At 39.8% G+C, this 22,173-nt stretch overlaps 1 protein-coding gene across 7 annotated transcripts in view; it reads right to left on the minus strand.

Annotated features, from left to right (window-relative positions):
• Window positions 1-14,109, minus strand: part of LOC145294031 (uncharacterized) — a 100,143-nt gene extending 86,034 nt beyond the window's left edge. For 2 of the 7 annotated variants that reach the window (XM_080141047.1, XM_080141025.1), the window contains exon 1: window positions 12,824-14,109. Coding sequence is in view for 2 of the 7 variants with exons in the window: in XM_080141015.1 (XP_079997141.1) it covers window positions 12,820-12,826 (7 nt within the window). In the remaining 5 variants the exon portion in view is untranslated. Of the gene's footprint in view, window positions 1-9,553; window positions 9,764-12,819 lie in introns of those variants that run through there. The other 5 variants (XM_080141032.1, XM_080141015.1, XM_080141062.1 and 2 more) reach the window with 5 other exon arrangements.
• Between the last annotated feature and the right edge of the window lie 8,064 nt (window positions 14,110-22,173).

Consider the following 22,173-nt stretch of genomic DNA (forward strand, 5'->3'; position numbering starts at 1 on the left):
TCGTATATTAATTTTATGTGAGTAAATTAAGTATATATATATATATATATATATATATATATATATATATATATATATATATATATATATATATATATATATATAACTACTTAATTTACTCACATAAAATTAATATATATATATATATATATATATATATATATATATAACTACTTAATTTACTCACATAAAATTAATATACGAAAGTATAGAATTATATTTATGTAAATATGTATTTACTTCAATGCTCAATACGTAGGTAGAGCTAGTTAGTAATTTATAAAATATATATGGCGAATAAGCTACACTGAGGCTGAGGACTCTTAGAGTGGATGAAACGCCGAATATTCAGTGTAACTTAATCGCCATATATATTTTATAAATTACTATATATATATATATATATATATATATATATATATATATATATATATATATATATGAACAAATGATAAACAGCTTGAAAAAGAGTTAAAAACATATTTAATTTTAAAAAGGAAGCACAAGATAAGTGGATAGTCCTTAATCCGCGGAGTTTCGAAGAAATACTCTCCTTCCCATCAGAGGGCAGGAATTAGAAAAATGCGGGATCGGATTTTGCATGTGAAAGTATTTAATGAAACCACAAGTACCTATTTACTATGCCTCCCCACGGGACAGAGTTAGACACCAGGGTCGTTTTTTAACGTGGAGAAAAGGTACAAAAATAAAAATTGTCTCAGTCGTGAAGGATTTCTCCTCCACCGAAAGAGAACAAGAAATAGAAGTGCAGCATCTGAAGAACAGATGGTATTTATTTGCTCCGCCACCGAGCAAATTAGGCACAAGGCCAATTTTTAATGTGAGGAGTGAAGGGAGGGGGAAGGGAAAGGGGGGACCAGCTCCCGAGAGGTGGGAAATGGGAGCTGGTTAAAGGTCAGGCATGTGGGGTTGCCCCCACATCTGGTCTTTGCTAGTCATAGCTAGTCATAGCTTGCAGCATCTGAAGAACAGATACTACACTTTGAGATATTAAATCTTTTATTCATGTTAAAAAATACATTCAAAATTAACGTTGAACAAAAAACTTAGGCACATGGCCAACTCAAAAGGGGGGAATTTTGGGGGTCGTTGGTCATCCTTGTCACTCCAGAACTAAACAAAGTCAAAAGTTTCTCCCAGCTAGTATTTTCTTTCACCATAATACCGCATTCACCCTTTCATATTGGGGGACGTCCTAGTAACTCCCAATTTTTAAAACATTTTTTATTGACGTATAAAAACAAAAAAGATAACAATAAAATGGTAACAATAATTCATTTGTGTCGAGGGCGGGGGAAGAAAAAACAAAAGGTGATTAGTAGGACCCTCCCAACCCCGTCTAGTTGATAGACTGCCCGTTCCACTAGGTTTGTAAAAGTAACCTCGCTTCTGCGGGTCAGTCTCTAGGTGGGGATGCCCTCTAGATGGGGGTGAATGGAGAAAAGAAAATTTTTGTGGGTAAGGGATGGAGGTTAGTTTGTATTTCTTTTTCTCCAAGATGGGTAAAATTTAGAGGAAGGGGTGAAAACAAAAATTGCAGGTAAGAGGGGATGGGGATCTTGGAGGCTTCCTAATCGGGGAGGGATGGAACACACACTCAGCTAGCTGAGAGACTACTTGTTTAATTTTACTTTACAGAACTGTGCGTTCCACACCTAGGCGGGGAACACGTATTCAAATTTGGCTCCTCTTCGTACACACAGACTTGCCACATGTATCCATCTTCTGTCAAATGCCGCGCGATGCAGCCTTCTTCTATCACATCTGATCTTCACCCGTAGTTGGTGTTTAAAGAACGTGATCAGATCTTGATCAGAAAAAGACAACACCCCCCGGCAACCTTGCAGACGTGACGTCCAAATCACCATTCTTGCCACGGCCAGGATCGTAACGTAGACCATTTGTCTTTCCCGGTCCCACGGCGGCCTCACGTTGTCCACAACATTGGATACAGTAATTGGGCGAGGATGCTCAGGACTGATGCGAGCCGTCACTCCGCTGACATACGACCAGTACTGGCGGAGTTCGCGGCAATCGAAGAAAGTGTGATCTGTAGTTTCTACGGCCGTTGTCCCACAACGGGGACAATCAGGCGACTCCAAAAACCCGGAACTGCATTGTATGTTGTTGAGTGGAAGTGCATTTCGGGCCAATCGCCAGGTCAGAGAGAACTCTGAATTGTTCAGATGACTCGAACCTGGCGCCCAGCGGATCTCACTCTGCTGCCACCCCAAACGCGCGCATAGCGGGTCGTCAGCGGCCCCCTTCACTAGATCCCTGTGGAGTTCCCTACGGGTAGCAGTCACAAGGTCACTGGACCTTGGTAGTCGTTTTAGCGCGGCTCGGCACTCTTTCATGTAGGCAGATTCTCCCCGCGGCCTGCGACGGCTCTCGATGGAAGGGTCAAGAACGAGGTCGGGGAAGGCGGCAGTAACCACGGGGTGCCACGGTTGGTCATCCTGCATATAGTGGCTCAGGAAGGCCAGCCTCTCAGCATCTCGATGACACTTCAAGTCCGGCATTCCCAAGCCTCCCTCACACGGACGTTGAATACAGACCTGTCTGCTCACCCAGTGTCTTCCTCTGTCCCAAAGGAGCGAGGACAAGAGTTCGACAAGAGCTTTTAGGTGTTGTGCAGGCAGGGGAAGTACGGCCAGTCGGTAAAGGATGAGAGGAAAGACGTAAGTGGTGCACGCCTCAGCTCTACCCTTTAAGGAAAGTTTCCTAGGAAGCCACGAATTGACTGCAGCCTCCACCTTTGACCGTACCTCCAACCAATTCTTGTCAAGCTGGAGACCCGGTCCGAACCACACGCCGAGGATCCGGACCGGGCCATCTGTCCAGCTGAAGGGCGCAGGGAGGTTTGCGTTGCCACTCCATGCGCCCAACCGCAGTCCTACCGACTTGTTGCGGTTTATCTTGGCCCCCGTGATTCTTTCGTACAATGTGAGTGCCTCCGACACGACCTCAATGTCTCTGAAGCCCGACACGAAGACCGTGACATCATCGGCGAACGCGGATACCTTGGCAGCTGAGCCGCCAGGCAGAGCCATTCCGTGCAGGGCCGAATTTGCCTCCCCATGTCTCAGCTTGCGGAGAAGAGGCTCCAAAGCCAGGACATAAAGCAGGGGCGACAGTGGACAACCCTGACGAACCGACCGAGAGATAACAAAGGGTTTTGAGCGTTTTCCGTTCACTTGCACGACAGCCATGGGCTGTCGATACATTATGGAGATCCACTTGCAAAAGTCCGGTTTAAAACCGGCGGCCTCTAAGACAGATGCCAGGAAACGATGGTCGACCCTATCGAAAGCTTTGGACTGATCTAAATTTATCAGCGCGGCTTCCGTGTCGTCATCTATTCCCCCCTCTAGGATCGTGCGGATCAGGTGCAAGTTGTTCTGAATCGATCTCCCCTTCACAGCGTAGTTCTGTTCCGGTTCAACCAACTCGTTGATAACAACCTGCAGCCGATTCGACAGGACCTTGGCCAAAATCTTCAACTCTGTGTTTAGCAGAGTTATGGGCCTGTAGTCGTCTAATTCTTCCCCTCCATGCCCGTCACCTTTCTTCAGCAATGTGATCACTCCCTTGGTCACCTGCTCTGGGATGGATCCCTGAGCAAACCAATGGTTGAACATATCCGTCAGAAGAGGCAGAAACATGGGCGACAGCCTCAAGTACAGTTCGTATGGCAGACCATCAAGTCCTGGCGATTTGTCACAGCTGACCTGCTTCAGCGCAGTAAAGACCTCCTGCTCCGTCACCCGGCCCTCGCAACTAGCCGCTCTAGCTGCCTCGAGGCGGGGAGAGTCGGCCAAATAGTCGCTAAACTCAAGGACTGGAAGATCGGGCTGCTGCGTAAAACGCTCCTCGAAATGTTCTCGAAACCCCTCGCAGATCTCCCGAGTCGATTCCAGGGTGCGTCCATTCGGATGTTTGATTTTCGCAATGTATTTGTCCGAGCCACGCCTAGAAACCTCACGGCGCACGTCTGCATCAGAATTGACTGCTTCGTTGCCTATCTTTCTAAGCCTAGCTCTAACTACTTGGCCTTTGTAATGCTCGCTAGTCTTGCGTAGAAGGTCCTGCTTAGCTAGTTCCTGACTAACCCTATCACCCTCCCTAGTAGCCTGGGCTAGTTTCTGCTCTAGCTGCTTCTTCGTCTTGGCCTTATCTAGTGCGAGGCGCTGGGCATACTTGACGGAGAAGCTTCTGATCTTGGCTTTGAGACCTAACTACCACTTACTCCCGGTAACCGCCCCCACTAGTGCCTTTTTAATCAATTCTCTTAACTGATCTTGGAAGTCTTGTATCTCCAGAAGGGAGGTGTTTAACTTCCAGTACCCCGCTAACTTAGGCCTATTTCCTAGCTTCAGCCGGGCCATAACTAATTTATGGTCCGTCTGGCCTAGCCAAGTGAACGTGGGACAAGATAAGAAGTCTACTTCGCCTCTCCTAACTAACATCCTGTCCAAATAGGTATTTGGATAGGAGGAAACGCTATTGGTCCACGTCCACATCTCCCGCCCCGGATGCTCGAACCGAAACCTGTCGACCAGACCGCATCTAGCCATCAGATCAGCCAGGCTGGACTCGCACCTCTCCGATCCTCTAACATCGCCTCCTACCTTATCTATCTCGGGGTCTAAGATGGCGTTCCAATCTCCTATTAGCACTACCCGCTTCCGACAATCTACAAACGCGTCAAGCTGACTGAAGAATGAGACCCTCTCACGAGCGGTGCTGGGCGCATGAACCGCGATCACCCGAAACACAGAATCTTTTATGGCAACATCGGCCACAACCAGCCTGCCCACCGCATCTCTATGGACAACGTCGACCGTCGCCGACAGGGTACGTTTAACCAGCACGGAAACTCCCTTCCCCCGCGGGCTGCCATATGCTGAGAAAACCTCAAAATCTCTGGCCAGCACCTGACAGTCCACAGAGGAAACGAAATGCGTCTCCTGAATCGCAGCCACATCCACTCCCAGGGACAAGAGGTCGTGCCGGAGGCGAGCCGCCCGGCCCGGTGATCTCAAGCCCCTCGCATTCAAACTAGCCAAATTCAAAGCCATGGTACCTACCTTAGGGTGTGTCACACTCAGCTCCGAAGTCAGCTGGGGAGAGGACGCCGACGTTATGTGCCATGCTCAAGGTGGTCAGGTTTTTCATATCCTGACCTTCTCTCGCAATGCCGCCGACGTCCAAAGGATAAATTAATTTTATGGCCCTGTAGAGTGACGGATGGACCAACACGGGGACCCTTCCCTTGCATTGTTTTGACAGTTCATCAAGAGAAGGGTCATTTTTTTTCACCAGTTCAATTCCCGGAAACGCCCCTTCAGCGGCCTGCAGCCTTGTCCACAAGTTGGTCTTGCAGGCCTCTGGAGTTCTGACAAAAGTTATTAGGAGTGGGGCGTCCGGGAAATTTGAGGGGATATTTACATCTTTCCCCTCTATCTGTTTGTAATCGAGCAGAGGTTTTAAGTTTTTCCTCTGCCGATGGGAAATGTCTGTGGCCACAGATAGAGGGTCTACATTACATAGTTCCTCAGGGGCAAGGACCTTTGGTCTGCAAGAGGCAGAGGAGTCTCTCCTCTCCCTCGGTTCATTCTTTTCATTTTCTTTTTGGGGTAGTGGCTCAGTTTGCCTTGGTGTGGGGACGGGTGTTTCTGTGGTGCCTTATGTTGGTGTTGGTGTTGGTGTGGTGTCTGGTGTTGGTGCGGTGTTTGGTGTTGGTGCGGTGTCTGGTGTTGGTGTTGGTGTTGGTGCGGTGTCTGGTGTTGGTGTGGTGTCTGGTGTTGGTGCGGTGTCTGGTGTTGGTGCGGTGTGTGGTTTGGGGGTGGAAGTGGATTTTGTTGTTAGGGGTGGTGTATGTTCACAGGGAGTGGGGGCCACCTTTTCTTCCTCTTTTCTTCTTTTGTTTTTCTTTTTCATTCTTTCGAATGAACCGGGGAGAGGTGAGGTTGAGTTCCTCTCCCTCTCACTTGCGGATTCATCCTCAGAGGAGCAGTCTTTTCTCCGCTTGATCCCCGTCTCGATTGGTGTGGGGACCGTTGGTTGTGTCTGCTCCTCTATTTGCTGCTGCAGCTGTTTTTGTTGTTGCTGCTCTCGCTGGTGTCGTTGCTGCTGCTGCTTCTGCTGCACTTGCTGATTTTGCTGCTGCAGTAGTTGTTGCTGCAGTTGTTTCCGCGGCATTGGCTGCGGTGGCTGTTGTTTTTGCTGCATTTGCAGAGGCTCCTGCCTCGATTTTTGGGCTGGTGGTGGGACGGTGGCAGAAGGGATTATGTGTTTCCGCTTTTGTCTCACTACCATGCTCCATTCTTCCCCCTTGGCCTCCTGGGTGGTTTGGGTTTTCCTTGGAGCTGGGGTTGGTGTTGCAGTTGTAGGGGTTGTTGCCGCCTGTTTTGGTGCGGGCGTTGTCTCAAGGGTTGTGACCGCCTTTTGGGTTGTTGGATTAGGGGTTACCCTTTGGGGGCAACTCCTAGCCATGTGGCCCTGCTTTTGGCAGAACCAACAGTGTGGACGATGGCCCTCCACCACTACCGTTATGCTGGCGTCTTTGTATGTCAGCAGCGGTGGTATTGCTCGAAAACCTTCCCTCTTCAGCCTCATTGCTATTGTGTAGCAGCCCAGATGAGTCCCAGTTTTTGACCGTACTGGGGTCACCTGTTCTACCTCACCGTACTGGCTGAAGAGGCATCCTAATACTTCCGCAGGTATTTGGGTTGGCACATTAAATATCTGCACCCGAGTCCTTCTCTTGCCCTGGTATTCAGGTGTTAGTTTGACTCTCCCATGCTTTATTTCTTGGAGGGAGAGTCTCTCCGCATCATCCTTGGTGGGTAGGAGGATGTCCCACACAGCGAAGCTCCTCTGGTACAGGTATAGTACTGGGATGTTAAGTTTGTGGAGAAGCCCCGCCATGTCTTCCTTCTTCATTCCTAGGAGCCGGTTTTCCGGTATATCGGAAATGGCAAAGGACAGGACTCTGCCCTCAATCGCCTCCCAGGCACCTGGTATGGGTTTTATATCTGCCCCCTCTATGTATTGTCTGTACTTTGTCAGGTACAGGTCTCTATACTCTTGAGGGGACAGTTGTTTTTCTACGGTCTTCCCCCACGCAGACCCTCTTGTTGGTGTTGGTATGGGGTCTTTAGTGGGGTTAGACCGTTTTTGGTCTTTTATGGAGGTCGCCCCTGCCTGTTTCTTGGCGACGCTTCCTGCCTCCCCAGATGTCCTGGTCAGTCCTTTTGTGGGAGTGTCACATTTTTGAGCGGCGGCTCCCTTTTTAGTGTCTTTTTCGGGAGCAGCTTCCCGTTTTGGAGAGTCGGCCTCTTGGGGAGCATGATCGTTTTTGTTTACTTTGAGGCCATCTGCCCCTTCCTCGTTTGTGAGGTCCAGGCGGTATGCCCCCTCATTTTCTTGATCTGCTCCCCTTTTGGGAGAGCAGCCCTCCTGGGGAGCGCTGTCCCCTTTATTGTCCTTTTGGTCTGGCACCTCCTCCTTTTTGTGGTTGGAGTGAGATGCTACGACCGATTTTGGTTTTGCTCCCCTTTGGGGGGAGTCGCCCTCGGGGGGAGCTGTTGTTAGATTTTCCCCCTCCTTGGGAGCGTCCAATGGTGTCATACCCGGGCGGTACGCCCCATCAGCAGTTGTTTTTTCTCCTGTTGGGGATTCGTCCTCTTGGGGAGCAGTAGCCCCCTGGCTGGGGGTATCCATATTGGTGGGCCCCTGGCTGAGGGTATCCATATTGGTGGCCCCCGGGCTGGGGGTGTCCGTTTTGGGTCCCTCTTTTAAAAAATTCATTGAAAAAAGTGACGTGGAATCAGCGTCCAAAGTGGGGAGCCGACTTTGGCGCCAAAAAGAGGTGGCGCCAAAAGGCGGCAAGAGGGGAGATAGAACTGAGAGAGGGAGTGGGAAGTTAGTGGAGGGAAGAGAGAAGGTGTTTCCGACCCTCCCTCGCGGGAAGTTCGTAAATTATCAGCTCGGATCCCCCCCCGTGGGGGAGGGGGGAGAGCAGAGAAAGACAGACAAAGTGGGGGTGCGGACAGAACGCGACCCAAAAAGCTTGTCAGGTGTTCCGGGCACGAGAATGTGTCGCCAGAACAGCACTGCCTCGCACGATATAGGTATCAGAACAGATGGTATTTATTAGCTCCCCCACCGAGCAAATTAGGCACAAGGCCGATTTTTAATGTGAGGAGTGAAGGGGAAATGGGGACCAACTCCCCGGGGAGTAGGGGAGTTGGATAGTGACAATTGGTATGAAGGGTTGCCCCTACATTGACCAAGGTCTTATATGTGAGGTTGCCCACACATATGGTCTTTGCTTGCAGTATCTGCCGGAACAGATGGTGTTTATTTGCTCCCCCACCGAGCAAATTAGGCACAAGGCCGATTTTTAATGTGAGGAGTGAAGGGAGGGGGAAGGGAAAAAGGGGACCAGCTCCCGAGAGGTGGGAAATGGGAGCTGGTTAATGGTCAGGCATGTGGGGTTGCCCCCACATCTGGTCTTTGCTAGTCATAGCTAGTCATAGCTTGCAGTATCTGCCGGACAGATACTACACTTTGATCTTGACCCGAAGGCCAAGAAGTCACAGATCTTACTTAGTTAAAAAAAGGGTGAGGTAAGGGGAATAGGAAGTAAAGGAAAAATGATAAAAAGATTTCACATGAATGGATAGTCTGGTGAAGGGTAAAAAATCCAAGAATGGTAAAATCCAAACACGGTCGAATTAAAAACTTCCAATCCAATAGAATCCAACATTTTTTCCACAGCCAAACAACGTCGCAGCCCCCCCTCTACACACACATACACACACACATATATATATGCATATATATATATATATATATATATATATATATATATATATATATATACATATATATGCATGTATATATATATATATAAATGTGCATATATATACATATACATATATATATATGCATATATATGCATGTATATATACATATATATACATAAATGTGCAAATATATACATATACACACACATATATATATATATATATATATATATATATATATATATATATATATATATATATATATATACAGGGTGACCCCCCCCAAAAAAAAACGGGCCCAACTGTAATTAGGCCCCGTCTCTTAGTGTTTTGTCCGAATGAAATGAAACTTTAGTCATAACTAGCTTATAATAAGCTTATTATATTCAAAACATCACATCAAAACACTAAGGTCTTTGGCTTTTTTTCTCTCCGTTGACTATAAAATGCTCAGAAAAACAATTGAATGTCCTCTGTTTTGTTTTTTTTTTTGGGGGGGGGGGTCATCTTGTATTATACAGACACACTAGCAGAGTGAACACCCTCTAAACTCTTGAAGTGGGCCAGGCCACCGTGTGCAGGAGTGGCGGAGGTGTTGGTTGTGTACGTTAGTTTGAGAAAAAATAGGATAGTCATATAAGAAAACGCGAGAAAGGGAAGGGGCACTCAGGGGCAGTTAGGTTTTGAAGAGATAGTGGAGATAACTTTTTACTCACGCTTTACTTTACGAGGCAGCAGGTTAGAGTCATGGTTGCAATATCCAACTAGGAGAGTTTGATGGGGGTGAGGTGTTTGTTGCTGGTTCGTGCTTTTCTTTTTAAAATCGGCTCTTATTTTATAGCCGATGAACTGAAATTCCTCCGCTCAAATGTAAAGCTTTTTTTGTTGTCCTATATGCGTAGTAATGAGTGATTTTTTTTTCGTTTGTATTACTGTACACATAGATTCGAAAAAGTTGTCAAAAAAACAAATATATAACAAATATTATCAAAGGCAAGATAAGTTACTTTTCTACCAAACTGGATACATTCTTTTTTTTGTTTTTATTCAATGTAACATGTTTATTCAGCTCGAAAAACATACAGTGTTTACCGATGTATTGGAAAATTCAAAATGGCGCCCGACACTCTCTTTAACATGGTAAGTTTGGGAAAAGGTGTTATAAATAATAAACTAGACAAAATACTATAAAAAAAACACCGAATATATGTCAACATCACGGTAACATATATTGAGCGAGTTTCTAACAGTATTTTGTATAGTTTATTATTTATAACATCTTTTCCTGAACTTACCGTGTTAAAGAGAGTGTCGGGCGCCATTTTGAATTTTCCAATACATCGGTAAACACTGTATGCTTTTCGAGCTGAATAAACATGTTATATTGAATAAAAACACGAAAAATATATCCAGTTAGGTAGAAAAGTAACTTATCTTGCTTTTGATAACTTGTTATATATTTGTTTTTTGACAACTTTTTCGAATCTGTGTACAGTAATACAAACTCGGAGTTTTATCGCTGGAGATGGAGTATCCCCACCGGATACAAGACATTTTACTCGCTTTTTTTTTCTTTTAGACATTCTAACAAAGAGATCTTTAGAGACTGCCAAAAGTCACCAAAGAATTACCCCACCCTATATGTAACACGATGTAACTTTATTATAAATTAATATTATCACTATAACTTTTGTACCATTTAAAAGAAGGGCAAAATAAACCAGTACTAATTAAAAAAAAATTTTTTTTCATCGAACAAAAATAATTAAATTGCGAGACGAAAATCGTGTTTACATAATTGGCGCTTTAAAATAACGTACCCATATAGTAGACATTCCGAACGTGAAAACATACCCGCATTTAATAAATCTAAAAAAAAATCAATTAATGGTCAGATTTTCGTGAAATCTTCGATACTTATCCATTTTAGAATGAAATTACATATAAAATGTATTTTTCGTAAAATGTACGAGGGAAAATATTTTTTTGTGCGTGCCCCCCCTATTTATTTTTTTGCGAAATTCGAACAAAATATATTTAAATCTATCGAAATTTCTATTTATTATGAAACATAAGAGTTCAAATAAGTAAAAACTATTTATTCTTTAAAAATTTAAATACGCATATTGAACAAAAATTTACCTTGAAGTTACAATTAAAAAATTGATATAAACTTAGTATTATTATGTTTTTTTTTTAAATAGCGTTTTTTCGAATTAATATATACTATAATCAGTTGAATTGCCAAGAAAAAGAAATTTCGTAAACATTAATTAATTTTTAAAAAATTAAAACGATTAAAATTCCATTATTTCAAAATGTTCCGTTACAACATAGATTTTTAATTAATTGTGTTTAAATTTTTTTTAATAATAAGTTTTAATATAAACATGACTCTTGTCAGCTATTTTATTGCCAGATTAAAACCAATTTGAAAATATTATTGCACAATGTAGCCCCCCTCATATTTTGTTTGTCTCTTTTTACCGAACAAAATATGGAAGCCCGTAGGTAACTTAAAAGAACATTCAGTAAAACCGTATTTCATATTTAATATACAAATGTTTATAATATTATTAATCGTTAAACTGTAAATCTTAAAACCTAACAAAATTATATCAAAAATTAATTATTAATTGCAGTTTGAAGCAGATGAACAAAGGTTTTAAAAAATCATTAAGTCGCTTCTGCTTTTCCACAGTTGGTATAGTACACACAAATCTGACGTCACGAAAACATGCGGCCCAATTTTCACAATCGTTTGGCAGTCCCTAGAGATCTTTTTAAGATTTTAATCGTCTCTTTGAATGCAATTATTTGTATCTCTGTTCCCCGGGTATATTTGCGGCCAATTTTTGAAATTATTTTCCACAAGTCCAGTTGCTTCTATAATTACTAGAATGATGGAGATCTTAACTAAGATTCCAATTTGTTTTCATGTCGTGCATTAGACCTTGGGAGTTCCATGTCTGAGTTCTGTTCAACTCAGTATAATTGTGGACACTAACTTCTAAGGTTGCTTCTTACTCCTCCTTGCCCCATATCACTATGCCAGGTTTAATAACTCCGTTTTCAATTTTTCAATGTCAAGTGTTGATATTACAAGAAAAATATAATAGAAAAGCGCATGAAGATATAAATATCAAAACTTGAATAAAAAAAAAAAAAAACGACTTCCACCCCCTTGGCATAAAACTAAATTAAATTAAGTATAGCCCACATTACCACTCCTTACGCCTAGCAGTTCATAATGTTAATTAGTTAAGGAACGAATTCTATACATACAAATATATGAGCATATACATGTACTTTGCTTTATATAACTCGAGGAAAAGTAAAATGAAAAAAAAATGCAGATATTTCTAAGATTTTGAGAGAGAGAGAGAGAGAGAATTGCATTTTTATTTTTATTTTGACAGCTTGAGGGATTCCTTGGCCTTTTGGCTAGGGGCAAAGTGAAGAATCTTTTCTGGCATTAAACTACATATTTCTGTAAGTAGAGGAGTCTTTCTAGAATAAGGCAATTTTATTTTATTTATTTATTTATTTTTTTTTATCTCAATCAAGTGTCCTTTTTTTCGGAGAAGGGGTGTAAGAAGGGTGATTTTTTTTCCGCTCACAATAAAAACCAACCGTGTGTCTAACTCGGTCCTCGTGGAGAGGTAATCAGTAAATAAGGGAACCAGTTTAGGGGTAAAAGGTTTTGTTAAGAAAAACGAAAAAAAAAAAAAAAAAAAATTCCAATCGTTAAAATGACCCCCCCCCCAAAAAAAACATAAAAAAACAAAAAACAAAAACAAAACAAAAATATGAAGACAAACAACAACAACAAAAAAAGACAATGTGGACTCTATTCCGACCCCCCCCCCTAATTTTTACATATCCACGAAAGATCACAGTCATTACTTCCCTCCAATGGTATTACAGTTAAAATATTATTTACAGAAAATAAAATAGTTTAAAATAAGAGACTGGCACTTACTCACCATTAGTCCTGTCAGGTGAAAGTTTCCTATTTAAAACGAATCAAGTACTTTGAATTGCATTGAGAGAGAGAGAGAGAGAGAGAGAGAGAGAGAGAGAGAGAGGTGAGGTGAGGTGAGGTGAGGTGCGGTGCGCACTAGCAATTTATTCATAACAAATCCAACGTATCACATCGAAATTAATAGACTGTGCGTTTCGGAATTGTTGAAATAATGATTAATAAATTTGTATTAGTCCATTTTTGGACGTTATTCTCACAATGTGGCGCAACGGATAAAAGTCCTATATGATAATTAGACCACCAAACTGTAGAACGAGAGTAGACAGTGGATCTTGGGTTTACTTTCGACAGCAGAGCAGCGTAACTTTCGCTTCTCTTTATTTTGTCCTTTAGTCCTCACATTCCAGGAGCGATGCTTCTGACAAAGAGGGAAGAATTGCTGTTTGCTGGGCCAGAATCTATTCCATCTAACACTTATCACTGGCAAGTTTTTTTTTTTTTTTTAACCTTGAAACACTATTTTGTTAACTCTTTACATCAAGCGGCTCCATGCATAATGCATAAAAAATACCCCCCCTCATATGTCAGAAGACACTCTAACAGCTTACTTACTCGGATCCTGCCTTTGGAATTCCTTCCCTGTTCCATGTTTTCCCGACTGTACCAACACGCGGAAATTTAAATGTAATGTAAGCAAGCATCTCGCTGCACAACTTCCCACGTTGGATGCCTCTATAAATCTACCCCCCTAATTCACAGTAGCCCCTTACTAGGTGTGTCAGAAATTTCGTGAAAAATAGTGAATAATTCCACTCCGTCTTTCTAAGCTTATAACTCCTCGGAAAATGTCATTCAAGCCCTAATTTTTTTTTCAATTAAAGGATCAAGGATCAAGGTTTCATTAAAAAAAAAAAAAAAAAAAAAAAACAACAAAAAAAAACAACAAAAAAACAAACAAGGTGTTTTTTTTTTTAAATGGTTTTAAACTTCAGACTTTACAGGTAAATTTCTAAAAAACACTACTTTTTTTGTTTTAAGTTTGAATATATTATTTATTGACCTTTTCTCTTCAATTTGTGATATACAACACTTTGGTGAGTAAATTAATTATTTACTTTTTAATAGACATTTCAAAATTGGAGGCGTTGAATTATTCGCCCCCCCCTCCCGTCTTTCCAAGCTTATAACTACTCGAAAAATGTAATTCAAGCCCTAATTTTTCAATTAAAGGAGCAAGGACCAAAGTTTAATTAAAAAAAAACAAAAAAAAAAAAAAAAAAAAAAAAAAACAAAACAAAAAACAAACAACGTGGTTTTAAAAAAAAGGTTTTAAACTTCGAACTTTACAGGTAAATTTCGAAAAAACACTACTTTTTTTTAAAAATTTGAATATATTATTTATTGACCTTTTCTCTTCAATTTGTGATATATAAAACTTTGGTGAGTTTGATTATTTACTTTTTAATAGACACTTGAAAATGGGAGGGAGGCGTGAATTAAAAAAAAAAGTTTGTCTAAAATATTATATTCAGTTTATTGGAAAGAGCATAAAATGTCACATTGACCCTGAAAATATCGTAAAAATAGAATCAATAGAAAAATTTTGATAGATTTTTAAATTTTAAAAATTGAAAAATATTGAGTTCGTAAAATTCATTACTGTTTTTTAAAAAAAAATATTTCTATTACTTTTAAAACAACTTTAATAGTTTATTTTGGAAGTATAATCCATAAAGAAAATTAACAACCCACTTTTAAAAGAGAAATTACGAGTTTTTTTTATATTTTATTCGCAGTTTCGTGTTAGGGGTGTCAAAAATTCCTACAAAAATTCTGATACACCTAGCCCCTTACGCCTTGTTTTTCTTTTTTCGAGGGGTGGGGGTGGGGTGATTGAAGTTATTCTTAAACGACAGTCTTCAGCAGATTGAAGGATCAGTCCTCGGTACGAACGATATAAAGTATGCATTTAAGAATTACTTGTGACTTCTACCCTAGCATGATTGATGGGGTGGTGGGGAGGGGGGCTACTATTAATACCATGGATCTCGTAAAAAATCCGAACAAATTCCTGAGTTCGACGGGGCGCGGGGGCGGGGCGCACCTAAAAAATGTCTAAGTTTACATCGGCCGAAACGTTATCGAAATAATTTAAATTATTCGAATTACTGTTCTCATCTTGAATGTTATTCTCACAACGTGGTGTAACAGATAAAGGTGTTAACATACACACAGTACTAAGAACAGAATTAAGAGTTATGTGGCCTGGCGGGACGAGAACAAACTACCAGTGTTGATTACGAAAAAAATTCGTACAGATTCCCGAGTTTAGCATAAAGATTACATAGTTCGACAAGGTGCACCTGGATAAGGCCGGAGGTTACGTCGATCGAAACGTTGTCCGAACAGTTCAAATAATACACGCACACACAAAATGGTTTATGCTTTATCAACGTGTGTTTTTCAATTACACTATAGAAGCGAATATTCATGTGAATTACTAAACTTTCTATAATAATTTTTAAGAAAAGAATTGTTATTTTAAGAGTCTTTTTCTTAAAAGAAAAGGAATAAAATTTTTTTTTTTTTTTTTTTTTCATCATGAAGAAACAATTTATGTAAACGCTAACAAAAAACTATACGCCCTCCGGGCAATAATTCAGCTAGCTGTAACCTTAGCTACACAAACTTACAGTTTTGGTAACTTGGAAAAAACAAAAACAAAACAAAAAAACAAAAAACAACAAAAAACAAACAAACAAACAAAAAACAACAAAAACTGCCATTGTAATAAGTGTTAGTTGATATATTCCAATTTACCGATAGAAACATGAGTTCCCCATAGAATAAACGAAAATTCGTGGCTGTCGTCAAAGTATAACCAACAGACAAAATAAAATGTGAAAAAGAATTAAAAAAAAAAAAAAGAAAAGAAAAAGAAAAAAGATCTTGGCCTTGGGGTCGGGATCAAAGTGTAGTATCTGCTATGATGCTGCAATTGCTGCACTTCACTTTTTTCACTTCACTTTTTTGGTCTCGGTTAGTGGAGGAGAAATCCTTCATGATTGGGTATTTATTTGCTTCCCCACTGAGCAAATTAGGCACAAGACTGTTTTTTAATGTGGTGAGGGGGGAAGGGGGACCAGTTCCCCCGAGAGGAGGGAAGGGTGTCTGTTAGTGATGCCTCTTGGTATATAGGGTTGCTCCTACATGGACCAGAAACTGATTGTCACAAGGGCAATGATTTTTAGTGCTGGAACAGATACTACACTTTGATCTTTGATGCCCGGGCCAACCAGAGTAGCCCTTTTTGGGGAGCTGGTTTCCCCCACATTAAACACCGACTTTGTGTCTAACTCTGCCCTCGTGGGGGAGTACCCCCCAATCCAAAAAAATAAAAACCGACAAATAACTTACAAAATGCAATAAAGTTACTCTTCTAGGTACGGGCAAAAATGCACGGGCAAAGCTAGGGGGACATAGTTTTGAAAGCCGATTTATCATAATTTTTATGTAGGTTTCCGACTACTTTTTAATTGCATTTGAAAGATTAAAGACTAAAGTTAATTTCCTAAAGGAAAAAATATTTGTACACGTGAAAAAAAAAAAAAAGTTATAAAAAATGTTTTCACGGCGAGCTAACCAATTCAGCTAAATTTTGAAGTTAAATAAATTCATTGTAAAAATCCTTTAAAAGATAAATATTAGTTTTCTGGGTCTATTTCAAAGATAATTAGTAAAGTCCTTAGATATTGAATTAAATAATAATAAAAAATACCTTGTTTATACAAAAAATAGCTTAATTAGCCCCCAGAATCGAGGGATTTTGCTCTTCGCAAAATCGCAACTAACGGGAGTTTTGTAAACGTCGATTTTACAGAAGCTTCAATTCTGAGACAGTCAAAAGGCTGTCTGAAAATGACGTCATGCAATTAAAAGGAGGTAGGGGGTTCTAGTTTTCTTTTTTTCCCCAGACGTGCATCCGTACATTCCTATACTGAACGTTTGCATAATTTTTACCACTTTTTAATTTAATTATTTTTCTATGTTTCTTTTTTTAAATTAAATTTTTAAAATTTTTATTTTTCAAGATTATGTAAAATTTATATTACGCCGAAAGTTTCACATTCATGCAAACAAGGAAAATATTAGAATCTTACATATAAAAATTATGTGAAACCTGTAATTAAAAAATAGAAGTAGAAATATTTTTTTCAATTATAATTTTTTGTGTGAAAATATTAAATAAACAATGCTTGGTTTAATGATAATATCGGTAGTTCGAGAAATTAATTTTTCTTCGAGTTATATCGAATTCATTAATACGGACTTTAGGGGCTTTTTTTCGTAATGTTCCTGTAAAAATTAAATAATTTTTTAAAAATTGTTATAATTTACGATGGTTTATTTTCATAAAAAAAAGCAAAAATAAATTAATGCATTTTTTGTTTCTACTGAAAACCATAATTTTAGTAAAGATATTTTTTTTGTTTAACCGAAATAATACATTTCTACTAAAATTTAAATAAAAATAATGGGTTCATTATACTCCGTGATCATTAATTAATACTGAAAATTTCATTAAAATTTGTTAATTTCTTAATATTTGGTAAAGTTTTAAGTAAAGGGAGGGGTCAAAATGTTTATACATTTTGAGCATCAGCATTCATTTTGCACGCGCCTATAACTTATAACTAGAGTTATGACAACAGCATATTCTTACCATTGTTTTGACTATTGAGTATATATCCGATACAGTTAATCCACCGAGAACCACATCACTCTATATAAAAACATATAAGATATCAACGGATACGCACTCGAGAGTCAAAATAATGAAAAGAATATGCTGTTGCCTACCTATAACTATATGTGTATTTCTTGTGTTTAAAAGTATTTTAAAATGTTTCGTGTTATTTGGATTCTTCGGACTACTGTTCTCATCTTGATTGTCATTTTCACAACGTTTCGGTCGATGTAACCTCCGATCTTCTTAAATGTATCTTTCTGGAATTTTCCTGTCGAACCAGAGAATCTACACGAAATTTCGAACGGAGCCCTAATCCATGTTCTCAATCCGTTAGCCACGACTGAGTCCTTAATCATCCGCAATTGTATTTTGAGTGTCAACAGAATGAGGACCCGTGGCGTAGTGGATAAGGCACTTCGTAAATTCACTTTTCTAAGGGTTGAAGGTTCAATCCTCAGTGCGGGTACACGTAAAATACAATTGCGGATTACTTACGACTTCTACCCTGTCATGGCTGACGGAACGAGAACATGCGACCCCCGTGCATTAAATAAAGGGTTCCTTTCGAAATTACAAAGGCGAAATAAATATACAAGATAGTAAAATATTCTTTTTATGTAGGGGTTCCTTGGAACATCACTAATCTTAGATGAAAAAAAAAAGCGTGGAGAAGCACTGGTTCTTCACATTAACTCTAACTTAAGAATTAAAGTTAGGATTAGAAAGGATTAATTAGTTAAGGTTAAATAAAATTAGTTAGAGTTAGTGGGTAGACCCACATACTGGAAGGTAAACAGTTTGGCAGATAACGCATTGAATACGAAACATGTTAGATTACATATTGGAAGAACATCGACAGTTGTTTATTTTTTAAATTTTTTTTTACACAGTGATCACCACTTATCAAGGCCCGGAAGCCACTCAGGGATAAGGGTTATTGCAAGTACATTACGTTAGTGTGAAGATTTGATGAAGTGTTTACTTAAGGGGGCGGTTCATTAGGAATTTGTTAACATTGGACTTGAAGACATCCAAGTTGTAGTCCGGTGGGAAGCAGGCAGACGGAACAGAGTTATTAGTTTTGTCTTTAACAAATGTATGTGTGAAGCTCCTTTTTGTTATTGTTCACGCGGATAATATTACTAAACAAGCGATTATTTAGTCTGCGGGGTTGGGTATGAATAAAAGATTTCCTCAAAGCGAAAAATGAGGCTTGCGTAGGCTTCTAAATTGTGCCTCAGAAGAGGGCGTCGGTACGGAGGTGAGTCATTTGTGTAATTCCGACTGAATCACTGAATGCTTGGCTAGTTAATAAAATAGCATAATACTGCATTGAAAAGCTTGGATTCCTTAATTACGAGAAAATTTAAAACACGCGCATGAGTGCACACACACACACACACACACATTTTTTATTTCATCCTTTCAACAAAAATGTTTTACTTGAATTACTTAGATCAGCACTCAGCAGAATAATATAATGTCCTGTCGATTGAAACAATTTGCAATGATTTAAGCAAAAAAACAAAAAACAAACAAACAAAAAACAGACAAACAAAACTACCCCCCCCAAAAAAAAACCCCGAGGTTGAAATAATGAAAACATATTTAACTCTACAAAAGTATTGAGCAGTTTTTTTCCCGTTTTTTACCAAATATACCTCCTAATATATATATATATATATATATATATATATATATATATATATATATATATATATATATATACAGGGTGACCCCCCCCCCCAAAAAAAAAGCATGGAGGCCATCTAGAACATATGCCGTAGAACAGAGAAAAAAAGGCCAAAGACCGTAGTGTTTTGATGTGATGTTTTGAATATAATAAACTAGTTATGACCAAAGTTTCATTTCATTCGAACAAAATACTAAGAAACGAAGCCTAATTAGAGTTGGGGACAGTTTTTTTTTTTGGTCACCCTATATAAATGTATAAATATATCGATGATGCTTTCGTTCAGTCTCGAAAGACAAAGGATATCCCATGCAGGGGCAGCGGCAAGTGTAATTGTGAGCCAAATTTGCGCAATCATCAACCGCACCTCTCCTGAATCGGCACTGCTTGAGTCTAATGGCAAGGAGAAGTCCATGACGATTGGAAACAATGCCGAGATAAGCGGAGAGCACATACAGCACCTGGAAGTTCCAAACGGTCACCCATTTAGTACTGACTAAGTTCAACGTTTTCAACGTGATTATGCCATGCACACACACACACACACACACACACACACACACACATATATTAGCATGGCTGCCCGGCGTTGCCCGGATGTTTGGATGTGTGTGTTAAGCAAAAAAACAAACAAGCAAAAAATCGGTAAGAGGAAGGCAGGCTCGAACCCGTACCATGAAGGAGGAATGGAACAGGGGGAAAAAAACATAACGCCTTTGCTGTTACGATCACCGACAAACCGGAAGTGGCGTAAGTTTATATTAAGGCAAGACAATCGAAAAGAGGGGATGGCTTTCAAAAATATCGGCGAAACCCCCCCCCCCCAAAAAAAAAAACAAAAACAACTCCTCCCTTTAGAAAAGTGCCTTGTTGAGGGTGAAGATATTAATGTTTTTAGCCAATGTTTCGGTATTTGTCGTCTGAAAGGCTGAGTTTCAAAACGATACTGATCTTGGTAAAATTCGTCGTCTCTGTCGAAAGTTTTAGGCAGACATGCAAACATAAATACATACATACATACATACATACATGCATTTACATATTGGTAACTAAAGATTTTCGACCAAAACCGATTAAAAAGCTTGCGCTATCTCGGAATACACTTTATGTAAAATTTAAATGTTTAGACCAGAAATTGCCTGAGTAATTTGCTAGAGACCGCAGAGGTCAGATTTGTTAAAACTTTGACTCCTATTATGACCCCTTAACATTTATAGTTTTGGGCTCAAATCAAGTTATTAAGTTAGATCCATGTACAAGAAACCTATATCTAAAATTTCAAGTGTTTAGACCCACAATAATCGGAGGTGTTTGGTAGAGTTCTCAAAGGTCAAATCGTTGAACTTTGACTCTTAACAGCCAAATTTCTGGCCGAAAAAAGATTACTAAGATTTTCCCAAATCTCAGTACCCTGTATATCAAATTTCGAGTCTGTAGACTAAAAATTGACAAAGCTATTGCGTAGGAAAATACACACACACACACACACACACACACACTTTCACTTTTATAGATATACTAGAATTTCAGCCCGGTGTTGTCCGGGTGTTTGGAGGTGTATGTTGAGCAAAAAAAAAAAAAAAAAAAAAAAAAACCCCAGTAATTTTTTAAAAACTTTGACCCCTTATTATGCCCCTTAACATTTATTGTTTTGGTCTGAAATCAAGTTATTAAGTTAGATCCATGTCCAAGGAACTTATATCTAAAATTTCAAGTGTTTAAGACCAAATTGTCGGAGGAGTTTGGTAGAGTTCTCAAAGGTCAATCGTTGAACTTTGATCCCTTAACAGCCAAATTTCTGGCTGATAACCGATCACAAAGATTTTCCCAAATCTCAGTACACTGTATATCAGATTTCGAGCCTGTAGACTTTAAATTGATAGAGTGATTGCGTAGGGTATCCACACACACACACACACAGACACAGACACACACACAAACACACACACAGACACTTTCACTTTTATATATATGCTAGCATTTCAGCCCGGCGTTGCCCGAGTGTTTGGAGGCGCATGTTGAGCAAAAAAAAAAAAAAAAAGACCCCAAATTGTCGGAGGACTTTGGTAGAGTTCTCAAAGGTCAAATCGTTGAACTTTGACCCCTTAACAGTCAAATTTCTGGCCGAAAACCGATCCCAAAGATTTCCCCACATTTCAGTACCCGGTATATCAAATTGCGAGTCTGTAGACTTAAAATTGACAGAGTTATTGCGTAGGAAAATGTACAGTGACACACAAACACACAGACACGTTCACTTTTATATATATACTAGCATTTCAGCCCGGCCTTGCCCGGGTGTTTAGAGGTGTACGTTGAGGGGGGGAAAATACTAAATAAAAAACGGTCAATTCTTTTAAAATTTGACCCCTATTAACATTGATTATTTTGAGCTCAAATTGAATTAATAAGTAAGATCCATGTCCAAGGAACGTATATCTAAAATTTCAAGTGTTTAGACCCAAATTTGACAGAGGTGTGTAGTAGAGTACTCAAAGGTCACATCGTTGAACTTTTATCCCTTATCAGCCAAATTTATGGCCGAAAATGGATTACAAAGATTTTCCCAAATCTCAGTACCCTTTATATCAGATTTCAAGTCTGTAGACTAAAAATTGACAGAGTTATTGCGGTAGCAAATGAACACAGACACTCAGACACACACACACACACACACACACACACACACACACACACACACACACACACACACACACCACGTTCACTTTGATATATGTATATATATTATATACTAGCATGGGTGCCCGGCGTTGCCCCGGTGTGAGGTGTATGCTGAGCCCCCCCCCCAAAAAAAAAACAACAACAAAAAACAAAACAAAACAAAAAAAAACGGTCTATTTTTCTACCCCTATTATTACCTCTTAACATTTATTGATTAGGGCCATAA

Source organism: Euprymna scolopes, chromosome 2 (genome assembly GCF_053919585.1).
Source record: "Euprymna scolopes isolate OS-2025 chromosome 2, ASM5391958v1, whole genome shotgun sequence".
NCBI classification, from domain to species: domain Eukaryota; kingdom Metazoa; phylum Mollusca; class Cephalopoda; order Sepiida; family Sepiolidae; genus Euprymna; species Euprymna scolopes.